Source organism: Pan troglodytes, chromosome 23 (assembly GCF_028858775.2).
Source record: "Pan troglodytes isolate AG18354 chromosome 23, NHGRI_mPanTro3-v2.0_pri, whole genome shotgun sequence".
Lineage (NCBI taxonomy): Eukaryota > Metazoa > Chordata > Mammalia > Primates > Hominidae > Pan > Pan troglodytes.
The window spans coordinates 34,046,253-34,060,762 of NC_086016.1; the positions used below are offsets into that span (position 1 = coordinate 34,046,253).

The following is a 14,510-nucleotide window of genomic DNA, read 5'->3' on the forward strand; positions in this document are numbered from 1 at the left end:
CTCGGGTATGCATTTTTTCCTCAACTGAAGCTGTGGCTACTGGACCAATTCCTTGGCACTGGAAAAAGCAGACTCTGAGGACTCTGAGGGACTTGGAAATAGTTGGCCCCTGGGAAGTGACTCAGTGTCCCCAACACTCTCTCCCATTGCCCGGTTTCTCAGCTTGGTGATCTTACAGAAGGGCGTGGCTGGGCTGCTGGTAATTTGCAGCTGACCTGGAGGAGAGAAGCCCCAGTAACTTCCTTGGCCTGAATCTAAGCCCCTGCTGAAAATGAACATTTTGGCAGTTTCCTTTTCTTCCTACTCAACTTGGGCTCCCTGAAGCTCTTGCCCCTGAAACACAGCCCAGCCACCTGGCCTGCCCTCCTGCCCTCCCAAGGGCACTGGTTTTGGAAGACACAACCAGGCAGGAGTTCCCACCTGCCACGCTGCTCCCCCAAGCGCCACAGCAGCAAGGGGCAGGCACACAATCTCTCCATCAACAATTACACAGCTTCTCTGTGCCAGACACCACACACACAGGCTCGAGGGAGATGGTAGGGAACAAACCATTCTGGCCCCTGCCCTCATGGAAACTGCAGCCTTGTGGCGGAAATGCACTGCAGGTCCATAAGTGAATACATCATGGTTTCAGACAGTGATAAATGCCTTGGACAGGATGAAACAGGATAATGGCATAAACAGCAATTGGTGGGGGTTTGAGGGGGAAGGGAAGGGACTGAAGGGGAAGGGAGCAGGCACCTGAATGAGGAGGAGGCAGTTATCTTGGTTATCTATAGCCACCTAACAAACCCCCAAACCTAGTGGCTTACAACAACCATTTATTATTTTTTATGAGTCTGGTTGGCCTGAGTGGTTCCTCTGCCCGTTTCTCCTGGTCACACATGGCAGCTGCATTCAGCTGGAGTCACAGCTGAGCTGGAAGGTCCAAGAAGGCCTCTCACACACATCTGGTGGTTGGTGCTGGCTGTTGGCCGGGGTGTCTCAGATCCCTATCACGCGGCCTCCCATCCTCCCGCTGGTAGACCAGCTGCCTTATGTGGTGGTCTAGGAGCAGCATTCCAAGAGGGGGAAGGCACAAGCTTGCAAGATCTCTTGCGGCCTAAGCTCCTGAACTCATAAAGGGTCACTTCTGCCACATTCTGTTGTCAGAGCAAGTCACAAGCCCAGCCCAGATCCAAAGGGCAGGGAAAGGGATGCCACTTCTTGATGTGAGGGGAGCAGCAAAGTATTTGTGGCCTTATTTATGAGACATGATCGGCCGGGTGTGGAGGCTCACACCTGTAATCCCAGAACTTTGGGAGGCCAGGGTGGGCAGATCATTTGAGGCCAGGAGTTCAAGAACAGCCTGGCCAACATGGTGAAACTCCATCTTTGTATTTTATAAATTTATAAATGTATAGATATTATATTTTATATAAAAAGAGACACGATCCATATTGCAGAGAGTAACAAAAATGATTTTGAGGTGTACCAAAGTTGTGATTAGTATGAAATCTTTTTTTTTTTAATTTTTTGAGACAGGGTCTCACTCCATTCCCCACGCTGGAGTACACTGGCACGATCATGGCTCACTGCATCCTCAAGCTCCCAGGCTCAAACAATCCTCCTGCCTTGGCCTCCTGAGTAGGCATGCACCACAACACCTAGTTAATTAAAAAACTGTTTTTGTAGAGATAGCGTCTTGCCCTGTTGCCCAGGCAGGACTGTAGCAACACAATCATAGTTCACTGCATCCTCAAACTCCTCATCTCAAGCAATCCTCCCACTTGAGCCTCTTGAGTAGCTGGGACTACAGGAGTGTGCCACCCTGCCTGGCTATTTTTTTCTTATTTTTTGTAGCAATGGGGGTCTCACTATGCTGCCCAGACTGGTCTTGAACTCATGCCTGGGGCTGTTTTCCTGCCTTGGCCTCCCAAAGTGCTGGGATTACAGGTGTCAGCCACCATGCCTGGCCTATGTGGCCATCTTTAATCTGCGACATCATCCATGTCAAGATCTCTGGGAAGAGTGTTCCGGGCAGAGGAAGAGCATCTGCAAAGACCCTGGGTTAGGATGGCATCCAGAGACCTGAGCCTTGAACAATGGTGTGATGGTTGATACTGAGTGTCAACTTGATTGGACTGAAGAATACAAAGTATTGATCCTGGGTGTGTCTGTGAGAGTGTTGCTAAAGGATATTAACATTTGACTCAGTGGGCTGGGAAAGGCAGACCCACCTTTAACCTGGGTGGGCACCATCTAATCAGCTGCCAGTGCTGCTAAAACAGGCAGAAAAAATGTAAAAGAGAGACTGGTCTAGCCTCCCAGCCTACATCTTTCTCGTGTGCTGGATGCTTCCTGCCCTCGAACATCGGACTCCAAGTTCTTCAGTTTTGAAACTGGGACTGGCTCTCCTTGCTCCTCAGCCTGCAGACGGCCTATCGTGGGACCTTGTGATCATGTGAGTTAATATGTAATAAACTCCCCTTTATATATATATACACACATATATATACATACACCCATATATATACATATATATACACATATACACATATATATATATGCCATTAATTATGTCCCTCTAGAGAACCCTAATACAAATGGGTTCCTCTACTCCCTTAGTTTCCTGTCCTGTAAAGTGGGAACTAAGGATGTCTCCCTGGCTCCTTACAGGAATACAGGATGTAAGATGCTTTGCTTCAAGGCTGGGTTAGGATTTTGGTTATTGGCCAGTGGCAGGGAGGAGAGGCCAACACAGGAGCTCAGCTTGGCTTCCCCCAAGCTCACCAGCGTTTGTTGAGCACTGTCTGGCAGGAAGGCACAGTGCTCAGCACCACAGGTCATAGCTGGGGAGTCTGAGGGTTGCTGATCTTGCCAAGCTTATGGGATAAAAAGATTGCTTGCTGCCCCGGATGTGACTGAGACATACCAGATGCATCTCAGAAGAAAAGAGCTGGGAGGACTGTGGGGCTCAGGGAAGGCCTGGAGGAGATGGGGTTCCAACAGGGCTTTGAGGGGCACATAGGATTTGGCTGAAGGAGGGGAAACTGTTGATAGGAAAAGTGTAAGCGGCTGTGGAATTTAGTAATTCACTGCAACAAATGTTTGCTGAACCCCTACATACACCACGTGAACGGGACAGACAGAGAGAGGCACTGTGCGGATCCAGAGGAGACACAACACAGGCCTTGAAAGGAAGTGATGATGCTTCAGAGGCCTGAGGATGAGTCAGGTCAAGCACAGTGGGGCACTGGGAGGAGGAGATGATACCAAGAGGGTTCCAATGAAAGGACATCTGCAAAGGACAGAGGGGAGGGAGGGCTTGAGTTTCTCAAGTAAAGGCAACGAGCTGTGTCTGAAGCAGAGGGTCCATGTGGAAGAGAGTGGAGGGATGAGCTCAGGGCCAAACTGGTCTCATGGGCTAACTAAAGACTTCATCCTTTTTCCTGGCCAGGCGCGGTGGCTCACACCTGTAATCCCAGCACTTTGGGAGGCCAAGACAAGCAGATCACTTGAGGCCAGGAGTTCGAGACCAGCCTGGCTAACATGGTGAAATTCTATCTCCACTATAAATACAAACATTAGTTGGGCATGGTGGTGCACGCCTGTAGTCTCAGCTACTCAAGAGGCTGAGGCAGGAGAAATGCTTAAACCTGGGAGGCGGAGCTTGCAGTGAGCTGAGATGGTGTCACTGCACTCCAGCCTGGGCGACAGGCTTTGAGACTCCGTCTCAAAGAGAAAGGAAGAAAAAAAAAGGCTGGGTCCTTTTTCCTGAGGGCAATGTATGTAGGAACACCAGATTTAGCAAATTAAAATACAGGTTGTCCTGTTAAATTTGGATTTCATATGAACAACAAATAATTTCTGTAGTATGTGTATGCAATTTCTGGGACATTCCTATACTAAAATATTATTCATTGTTTATCTGAAATTCAGTTTTGTTTTTTTTTTAAGACAGGGTCACACTATGTTGCCCAGGCTGGCCTCAAACTCCTGGCCTCAAGCGATCTTCCTGCCTCAGCCTGTTGAGTAGCACTACGGGTGTGTGCCACCATACCCAGCTTGAAATTCAGTTTTAACTGAGCCTCCTGTATTTTCTCTGGAGACCTTAAGTGTGGGATCATGGAAAGGTTTTAAGCAGGGTGAGGACAAGGTCAGATTTACATTTTGGGAAGCTCCCAGGATTTGTGGGAAAATAGACTGGAGGGAGACCAGGAAGGGGCGGGGGATGAGGTTCCTCCGATTGTCCTGGCCAAAGAAGTGGAGGTCACCACCAGGAATGGGGCCATTGCATCATGTCTTCCAACACATCTGCCTCCCCAACTAGGCATGTGGCCTTGGATAAACCCCAGCTGATGAAGCCCCAGAGGGCTGCAGGCCAGTCAGACCCCAGCTGTGCCATGTGAGCCCCTGGCATGGTTTACTCCCTCCCAGATGCTCATCTGCCAAACAAAGGGGTCAGATGATCAGAGAGATTGTCCATGAGGGCCCTTCTGCTTCTGCCATCCTGGGGCCCTCCGCCCATCCTCTCTCTGATACCTCTCCTGGCATGGGCCCACCAGGGTGAAAAGTCCAAACCTGAGATGCTTGGCTCCCAGGTCATCCTTCCTGTGCCTCCTTGCTCCTTCTTCCCTCCCACCATCACTCTGCCCAGTGAATGCCTGAAGGGACCCCGTGTCTCCTCTCTCCAACCTCAGGTCCCAGGCCTGGTTTTGGAGAAGGGTCTCAGCCTGTGTTGACAGCCTGTGATGGGTGAAGCTAGGTCTTCGGCATCACTCGTTTCATTGAATCTTCACAGCAGTGCTACAAGGAAAGCATCATTCCCATTTCACAGATAAGGGGGACTGAGGCTCAGCAGTGCACTTGCTGACCCAGTCACACAGCTGTGCAGGGGGCAAACCTGGAGTGGAGTCCAGGTTGGGCTGGCGCCAGTGCTCTGCTCTCCCGCTGTCTCAATGGAATGTACCCGGGAGCCCCTAATCCCCCATTGATTTAGTGTTCGGGCTTGGTCAGCAGTCTTCTTGTCCCACTGCAGGCATGTGCAGCCCCGGCTCTTTCTGAGTTAAGCCAGGGACTGAAATGGGTCGGCAGAATACTCATCTGTTGGGCGCTTTATGGTTTATAAAGCCCTTTCCCTTCTGTGCCCTCCTCACAACCCCATGGAGACTCTGCACGGCCCCTCCAGCTCTTAGAGGCTGCATTTTGCCGCAGTGAAGGCCACATTAAATATTAACAGGGCAGCTCCTGGCCCCGCTGTGACGTCAATTACGGGGCCGCTTGGTGAGGGCTGCGGATGCCTTTCCAAGGTGAAGCAGTGACCGGAATTCAGCTGGCTTGAATGGTGTCCCAGGAGGCTGGCTGTCAGGACTCGGAGAAGATGTTGCTAATGTAAGGTGTGGCAGGAATCCAAAAGCTTTCCTCTGATCTTCCTGGCTCCCTCAGGGCCTGGTGGCATCCTGAGGCTGGCGAGATGCATTCAGTCATTTGGCAGATATTTATTGAGCACCTGCTATATGCCAAGCACAGTGCGAGGCTCTGCGGAGACAGCTGTGAATGTGATGAGGTCTTTGCATAGTGGTGCTCCCTGTGTGATTGAAGAAAGGGAGAAACCCAGCTCTGTGGGCTAGGGCAGGTGCCCACTCCAGCGTGAGGCCAAGGGATCCTTCCAAAAGAAGTCAGGTTGATACTGAAACCTGAAGAAGGAGCCCAAGTTAGGTAGGGAAAGAGGAGGGGTGAGGGAATAGACATAGAGAATACCTTTTGAGGTCGGATCCTGGTTCTACCTGTTCGTAGACATTTATCTACAAATTAGGTTTCCACCACGCAGGGCTGTTGTGAGGACTAAATGAAGCCATTGCTAGTGACAGCACAGGCTGGATGCATAGTGAGGTGCCTAGTGGGAGCTCATGGGTAGCTGCTATGAAAATAGCTCTGGGCCACACATGGTGGCTCACACCTGTAATCCCAGCACTTTGGGAGGCTGAGGCGAGAGGATCACTTGCATCTAGGAGTTCAATACCAGCCAAGGCAACATACTGAGACCCTGTCTCTACAAAAAATAGAAAATTAGCCAGGCGTAGTGGTGCACACCTGTAGTCAGTCCCAACTACTTGGGAGGCTGAAGTGGGAGGATCACTTGAGTCCAGGAGGTCAAGGCTGCAGTGAGCCAGGATTGCACCACTGCACTCAGCCTGGGTGACACAGGAAGACCTTGTCTAAAAAAAAAAAAAAAAAGGAAGGAAAGGAAAGAAAGGAAGGAAAGAAAGAAGGAAAGAAAAGAAAGGGAAGGAAGGATGGAAGGAAGGAAAGAAAAAGAAAGAGAGAGAGAGAGAAAGGAAAAGAAAAGAAATAGTCTGTGTCTTACATGATTCCTTTGCACTGCCAGGAATTCTTGCTCCCATTTTGTAAGCAGAGAATCTACTGAGGCTCAGAGAGGTGAGAGAGGTGACCCGACATGGCCAGGGTTATACTGTGGATTAGACCCCAGGTTGGACATGTGACCCTAGGCTCTGACTTGGGCTTTTTGCCATACTCCATCCACAGGCAACCCAAGCAATTATTTCAGCTCAGTGAGATACGGAATCCCACCAGTGATTCCCAGTATGAGTTCCTTGGCTGCATGTCCAAGGGTAGTCTCAGCCTTCTTTGCGATAAGGCCACAGCTGTCTGATGATTAGCCCAGGGTTGGGCTTTGGGAGGCCTGGGCATAGGCTTGATTTCGCTAACCTGCTGTGTGACCATGGGTGAATTACTTTCCCTCTCTGAGCCTCAGTTCCCACAGGGCCAGCGAATGACCAGCTGTTATTGTCTGGGTCTCTGATCCTCCCAGTAGTGCTGTGGCAAAGGAACTACTTTGAATTTCATATTAAAGATGAAGAACCAGGACAGGCGCGATGGCTCACGCCTGTAATCCCAGCACTTTGGGAGGCTGAGGCAGGTGGATCACTTGAGGTCAGGAGTTTGAGACCAGCCTAGCCAACATGGTGAGACCACGTCCATACAAAAAATACAAAAATTAGCCGGGCATGGTGGTACATGCCTATAATCCCAGCTACTCAGGAGGCTGGGGCAAAAGAATTGCTTGAATCTGGGAGGCGGAGTTTGCAGTGAGCTGAAATCACGCCAATGTACTCCGGCCTGGGCAACATGCGAGACACTGTCTCAAAAAAAAAAAAAAAAGAAGATAAGGAACCAGCGGTCTGAGACCGACAAAGTGGCATGCACAAGGCTACACAATTAGCAAGTGGGGCCCAGGATTTGGGAACAACCCGTTGCTGGCAGAGCTTCCCATCAGTCCACCATGCTGTGCTGCCTCTTGGAGTAAGAAAGCCAAACTGAATTGTCTCCAAGATCTTTATCATGGGTCTGTGATTCTGTGAGTTCCCTGCTGCCCCAGGCCTTCAGGGCTCAATGACTTCATGGTGAAGCCATTTCAGGTTGTGCTGGTCCTCCAACTGTCCCCATTTCAAGTAGGTAACATCCCCGTAGGCAGCACTCCCTCCCTCCCTCAGACACAACCTCATTCCTCCTGAATGAAGAGGTCTAGTGAGGACAGTGACATGCCCTTTTTATTCTCCCCCCACCGCACCGCCCACCCACCCCGACATGCCCATTTTATGGAAAAGAAAACTGAAACTCAGGTCCAACAACTTGCCCAGGTTTCCCCAGTTACTGTGGAAGAGCTAGGATTTGAGGCTGGGTCTGGTAACTCCAGATCTTGTACTCTAAGTAACTGCAAGCTGGCCAGATTCAGCAGGACAGCCCTCCTCCTCCTCTGAGCTCCCTCCCGGCTTCTGCAATCCTGCCTGCCTTCCCCCTTGCTCCCTCCCTTTTCTTGCCTTTCACTCAGCTGTCACTTAATGTTAGCTGTCAGCTGGTTTCAGGTGTTCCCCCTTCCTGGGGTGGAAGGGGAGAGGACAAAAGATCTTGGCCATTCACAAAGGGGGCTCTGGTGATGGGAGTTTTGTAATACGCAGAAGGTGTAACCAAATTCAATTCAGCATTCATGGAGCAGCACCTGGATCCAGGACACTCAGCCAGGCATCCCAGGGGCTCAGATGGTGAATGAAACACAGGCCCCATTCTCCAGTGCTTACAGTCTATTACAAAGGAAATGGCTGCTTCCTAAGGAAGTGGGAAGCAGAAGGTGTAAGTAACAAAGAGTGTGAACCTTATAGTCAGAAAGACCTGGGTTCAAATCCTAATTCTTCATCTAATAGCAGCATGACTTTGGGTAAGAGGATGCCTTCCTGAGCTTTAATTTTTCCATCTGTTTAATGGGTGTAAGAAGAATAGCTCCCATATTAAATGAGATCTTATACTGCATTAAATGACATAACATAGTGCTTGATGCCCAGTAGCAAGCCACAGACATTCCTACCAATGTCACTCTAGGCAGACAGTGGATACCAGAGTCACAGTGGGAGTAGGTGGAAGGCGAGAGTACTTCTTGTTGGAGAAACTGGGAAGGCTCTTTAGAGGAGGTAAGATTTTGGCTGGGTATTAAAGGAATGTAAGAAGAAGAGAATGGGGTGGAGGGATGGGAAAGGACATTCTGGAAACTCATGGGCAGAATCTGGGAACCTGGTGGGCCTAATGTGTCCAGGGAGTGGGTGATGACCTTGAGAAAATGGGCCACGGGCAGGTTATGAAGGGCCAGGTAGAGGAGTTTATATCTTTAACGAGGGAATGGGTCCTACCCACGACCCCAGGGGCAGCTCAGTGCTGTCTCTGCAGAGGCCAGCCAGCCTCCTACAGGAGTTGGCCTTCTCATGTGGCTGTGGTCCTCTCAGATCCCTTTATCTCCTGAGTCAGGGCCAGCCTGCCACCATTATCTACAAGAAGACAGAAGGCTATAACAATCTGCTTGCCTCCTACTAACATACTGGGGAGGAAAAGATGTTTTTCAGCATAGTTGCCTGGCAGAGAACCATGGTGAAAATTCAGTGACCCTCTCCCTTGCTTCTCAGGGTACAGTTTCAGCAGCAGCTGATGACAGTTATGCTCATAGCTCAACAGCTACAAGAATGTTCTCAGACTCTCTGAAGGTCAGGGGCAGTGGTGGGAAGAATGGTGAAGATGGAGCAGAGCCCCTGCTCTCTGTGCTGTGGCTGGGCAAGACACTTAACCTCCCTGGGACTCAGTTTCCTCATCTGTAAAATCAAAACAATAATACTGACCTTGCCTTAACCAAGAGACAGCGTAGTAGCAAACTGCTGGCCCACAGCCTGCTATAAAGTAGGAGTTCATTACCTTCTTCGCTCCAGGTCTTGACATGGTCCAAAGACTTGTCTTTTGAAGCAGCCCTATTGTATCCTCTTGCGTTGTCATGACATTGTCTGCTGGTCTTCCAGTGGCAAAATATCCTAGACTTTCAGAGCTGAAAAAAAAAGGTACTTTGCCATTCATCATTGCAGCCTCCCATTTCACAGATAAGAAATCCAAGGCTCGGGGTGAAGGAACAGCCTTCTCCAGCTTTCCCGGACCATGCACGACAGCCCCTCCCACCCCAACCCACCCAGTGGGAACCATGCAAAAGCTTGAGGCAGTTATTCAGATGGTTCAAGCCAAAAGATCTAGAAAATTCTTGCTAAGAAACACAAACTCCCAGACCATCTGCAGAACTGAAACAAAAGCCTTTTTCGCCCTCATTTTAACTGCAACTCAATAGGTGTCGGCTTTGAGCTCTCCCCCAGAGCTGAGCTCCTCTGAACAAGCTGGAGGGGGGCGGGTGCTGGGACTGGGGCTCTGAGCTCCACCAGCTCATAGAACCAGCTCACAGATTGCAGCTAACAGGACATTTTTGCACTTCTTAATGCCAAAAGCTGCCTTGGATGCTGGTTTGCTTCCAAGGCGCGCTTTGAAAGAGGGATGGAAGGCTCTAGATGATCCTGAAATCTCTGCGCTCAAGATGCTCTTAGTTAAGACACAGGGGGTGAGATTTGGTGTCAGCAAAAGGATACTGGGGTCAAAGTAGATGGTGCAAAGTTGGGGTGAATGGGGAAGGCTTCAGATGATTGCAAGAATCTGACTCTTCTAGGCCTCAGTTTCCTCATACATATAGTGGGGCTAACAGCCTCCTTCTGAGTGAGGATGTGGGGAGATAATATGAGAGTAAAGTGTTCATCCTGAAATCAGGCAGAGGGTAAGTGATTAAAAAACAAGAGTCGAACCGGGTGCAGTGGCTCACGCCTGTAATCCCAGCACTTTGGGAGGCTGAGGCGGGCGGATCATCTGAGGTCAGGAGTTTGAGACCAGCCTCAACATGGAGAAACCCTGTCTCTACTAAAAATACAAAATTAGCGGAGCATGGTGGTGCATGCCTGTAATCTCAACTACTCTGGAGGCTGAGGCAGGAGAATTGCTTGAACCTGGGAGGCGGAGGTTGCGGGGAGCCGAGATCGCGCCATTGCACTCTAGCCCGGGCAACAAGAGCAAAACTCTGTCTTAAAAAAAAACAAAAAACAAAAAACAAAAAACAAGAGCCGCTGTCGATGTTATTGCTGGTGGTTTTATTATCATTGGCTGGGTCAGCAAGGTCACCTTGGCTGCAGGTGGCCTACAGTGGGAGAAAAAGTTAAAATCCTATCTGGGTGACATTATTAATAATTTGTGGACAGGCGGCTGCTCCAGCTCAAGATGGTAACCATGCCAACATTGCAAACGCCATCTCTCCAGAACAACATCACGTCTCCTTTGTAATATGTCCCTTGGTGTCCAGACTTCTCAGCAGCTCAGAGTAAGTGTCTCAGAGTATCCATGAGTGGAAAAACAAAAAACAAAAAAACAAAAAAACCAGGATGTGCCTTTTCTGGGTCATCTATTCACTGGGCTCTGGTGGAGGATTCTGGCAATGCTTTAGAAATGCAGTCCCACGTGAGGAGCAGTCGTGACCACTAGCTCAGGGTGGGATGCAAGTGAGGAATTTTTTTTTTTTTTTGAGCCTTGTTGTCCAGGTTGCCCTGCAATGGTGTGATCTCGGTTCACTACAACCTCTGCCTCCGGGATTCAAGCGATTCTCCTGCCTCAGCCTCCTGAGTAGCTGGGATTACAGGTGCCTGCCACCACACCCAGCTAATTTTTTGTATTTTTAGTACAGATGGGGTTTCACCATGTTGGTCAGGCTGGTCTCAAACTCCTGACCTCAGGTGATCCACCCACCTTGGCCTCCCTAAGTGCTGGGATTACAGGCATGAGCCAACATGCCTGACCTTTTTTTTTTTTTTGAGATGGAGACTCACTCTGACGCCCAGGCTGGATGGAGTACAATGGTGCGATCTCAGCTCACTGCAACCTCTGCCGCCCGGGTTTAAGCAATTCTCCTGTCTCAGCCTCCTGAGTAGCTGGGATTACAGGCGCATACCAACACACCCCGCTAATTTTTGTATTTTTAGTAGAGACAGGGTTTTGCCAAGTTGGCCAAGGTGGTCTCGAACTCCTGACCTCAGGTGATCCGCCCGCCTTGGCCTCCCAAAGGGTTGGGATTACAGGCATGAGCCACCACGGCTGGCCAGTTTTTCTTTTTTAAAAATATTTTTTGTAGTCCCAACTACTCGGGAGGCCAAGGCAGGAGAATTGCTTGATGAACCTGGGAGGCGGAGGTTGCAGTGAACTGAGATCATGCCACTGCACTCCAGCCTCGGTGACAGAGACACACTTCATTAAAAAAAAAATAAAAAAAAAATAAAATGTGTGTGTGTGTGTGTGTGTGTGTGTGTGTGTGTGTGTATTTTGTTTTCTGTAGAACTGGGGTTTTGCCATGTTGCCCAGGCTGGTTTTGAACTCTTGGCCTCATGTGATCCTTCCACCTCGGCCTCCCAAATCTCTGGGATTACAGGCATGAGCCACTGTGCCAGGCTATTGGTCCCTTTTTACAAGTGACTTGCCGGAGGGTACTCAGCTGGTGCACTGGCAGGGTAGGATTTGAACCCAAGACAAGAACCATGTTCTTTCTCAAATCACACCACACACGTGTGTTCAGGAACCCGGGGCGGGGGGGGGGGGGTTTGTTCTGTTCCCCGAGTGAGACCCTGTACCAGGTGAAGACCCAGACTTGGCTCCTCTACTGGGGACCTGCTCTGAGCCCTGAGGCAACAAAGTGTGTTTGACATTAACCATTGACCTCCCTCACCTCACTCAGGTGCTGTCTTTGACGTTGTTCAAAGGCCCTGTTTATCGATAGGACGTAGAGCCTTGGGAGTACGTGACCTGTCCCAGGTGGTGACCCTGATTTTTACTGATGAGGCTCTTGGGCGTTAGCAACTCTCTCCCAAGGGCAAAGAAGATGTGTGCCGGGAAGAGTGTGTAGGCCACGTGGTGGGAGGCTTATGTATGCTTTGTATAATCTGAGTGACCCCAACAGGGGAGTCACACTTTGAGCTCTTCTCAGCTGACACCACGGGGCAGTGTGAGGCCCTCAGACTTTGTCTGACGGATCTGAGTTTGAATCCTTGCTTTGCCCATTCCCAGGTGTGTGACTTTGTTTAAACCATGGGACAGCTCTGTGTCAGTTTGCTTATCTGTAAAATGGGAAGGAGGCCGGGCTCGGTGGCTCACGCCTGTAGTGCCATCACTTGGGAGGCCGAGGCGGGTGGATAGCTTGAGTACAGGAGTTCAAGACCAGCCTGGGCAACATGGCAAAACCTTAGCTCTATTAAACAAACAAATTTTAAAAACTGGCTGGGCGCAGTGGCTCATGCCTGTAATCCCAGCACACTGGGAGGCCGAGGCAGGAGGTACATTTGAGGTCAGGAGTTCAAGACCAGCCTGGCCAACCTGGTGAAATCTCTTTCTATTAAAAATACACACAAAAAAATTAGCTGGGCTTGGTGGTGCATGCCTGCAGTCCTAGCTACTCGGGAGGCTGAGGCAGGAGAATAGCTTGAACCTGGGAGGCAGAGATTGCAGTGAGCCAAGATTGTGCCACTGCACTCCAGTCTGGGCAACAGAGCGAGACTCCATCTCTTAGAGAAAAAAAAAACAAAAAAAAAAGACTAAAAAATCCATTTAACAGATGAGGCACAAGAGTTTAAATAATTTTCTCTGAAAAAATTAGCTGGGTGTGGTGATGTGCGCCTTGTAGCCCCAGCTACTTGGGAGGCTGAGGCAGGAGGATCGCTTGAACCTGGGAGGCAGAGGTTGCAGTGAGCTAAGAGAGCACTATTGCACTCCAGCCTGGGTGAATGGGTGAGACTCTATCTCAAAACAAAACAAAAGCCAACAAACAAAAAAACAGGAAAGGAAATCGGACCAGCCTTACAGGGGTATCTTGAGGGAAAAAAAAAAGCCCGTTTCTGCAAAGCACCTTGCCTGGTGCTAGGAACATGGTAGATGGTTCCTTAGAGTGCATGAGGATGGGGTCACCAAGGATAGGGCAGTGTGTGAAGAGGGCTTCGGACAAAGCCCTGAGGAACCCTAGGATTTTGGGGTAGGCTAGAAGACAAGCCCATACAGCAAATAGAAGAGCAACGGCCGGAGCAGCAGAAGGGAAGCTGGGAGAGTCGGTCAAGGAAGGGTGAGCAGTCGTGCCCAGTCCAGCCAAGAGGACCAGGGAGGTGGGCACTATGAAGCCTCCTTGGCTTTGACAACAAGGAGGGCTCTGGTGGCCACGGTGGAGGAGTAGGGACAGGGCGAGAGCACACTGAGCTGATGGGTGGGTAGGAGGTGAGGAAGAGGAGACGGGGAAGTTTGGTGAGAAGAAAAGCTTCATGGGAGAACCAGAGTGTCCTTTACACATGTCAGAAATCAATTATTTAGAATGCTCCAGCTCTACCTAATTTTCACTGTTTTGAAATCAATCTTAGTCCAACCTCATCAGAAAAGCTGGAAGGGCTCTAAGCCCTCTAAGAGCTAGAAGGAACTGAGGAGGTCCCCCCATCCAGGGCTGGCCCTCCTCCCATCTCTCACTGGGACCCCATCCTTACGGGGGGTGGAGTGGATGATTCATTACTATCTAGCATGCTCTTTAAATATATTCACTAGGGGAAAGATCAGCCTGGTTTGTTAACCTCGATTCCAACAGCAAAGGTGACTCTTCAAAGCATGGTGAAGCCTGGGGTAGTGGCCTCCTCCCAGACCCACATTCAAATCCTGTTTCATGGGCCCCCAAAAGTGTGATCGTTTCAGCATCATAGCAGGAAGAGGAAGGCCTGGGAGGCAGGAAAGCTGGTATGGAGACCCCAGCTCTGCTCACTCGCTGTGCAAACTAGGGCCGGCCCCTCCTTTCCCTCAGACCTCAGTTTCCCGTTATTCAGGATAAGGGGTTAGACAGGGGCGATTCTAAGGGTCCTGCCAGCTCTGACATTTCAGCATGTGGATATCTATTCTAAAGTCCTTGAAACAGTTAAGTCCAACTCACCAGATGGAAAACAGGTCCAGAAAAGGCCTGGTCTCCAGTTCCCTCCCTTCTCCCTTCGAACACGTCTTACTCTCTAGAGCAAGATTCCAGGCCTGAAATATGGCTTCCCAATTACCTAAGGATGAAGCCTCCAATCTTCGGCCTGGCATTTAAAACACTCCGTAATCTT

The 14,510-nt window shown here is 50.0% G+C and overlaps 1 protein-coding gene across 1 annotated transcript; it reads right to left on the bottom strand.

Moving 5' to 3' along the window:
* Positions 1 to 804: 804 nt before the first annotated feature.
* Positions 805 to 10,142, bottom strand: YWHAH-AS1 (YWHAH antisense RNA 1). The gene is made up of 2 exons (XM_009438240.4): positions 9,165 to 10,142; positions 805 to 5,678 (listed from the first exon to the last, which is right to left on the bottom strand). Exons 1-2 carry the CDS (start codon positions 9,514 to 9,516, stop codon positions 5,347 to 5,349), a joined length of 684 nt encoding a protein of 227 aa, XP_009436515.1. The 5' UTR covers positions 9,517 to 10,142; the 3' UTR covers positions 805 to 5,346.
* Positions 10,143 to 14,510: the final 4,368 nt, after the last annotated feature.

Coding starts and splice junctions, on each gene's coding strand:
- YWHAH-AS1 (XM_009438240.4), bottom strand. CDS start 9,516: ATGGTTCCCACTGGGTGGGTTGGGGTGGGAGGGGCTGTCGTGCATGGT. Junction 5,679..9,164: donor TGTCTCTTGGTTAAGGCAAG/GTCAGTATTATT, acceptor CTCCTTCTTCAG/GTTTCAGTATCAACCTGACT.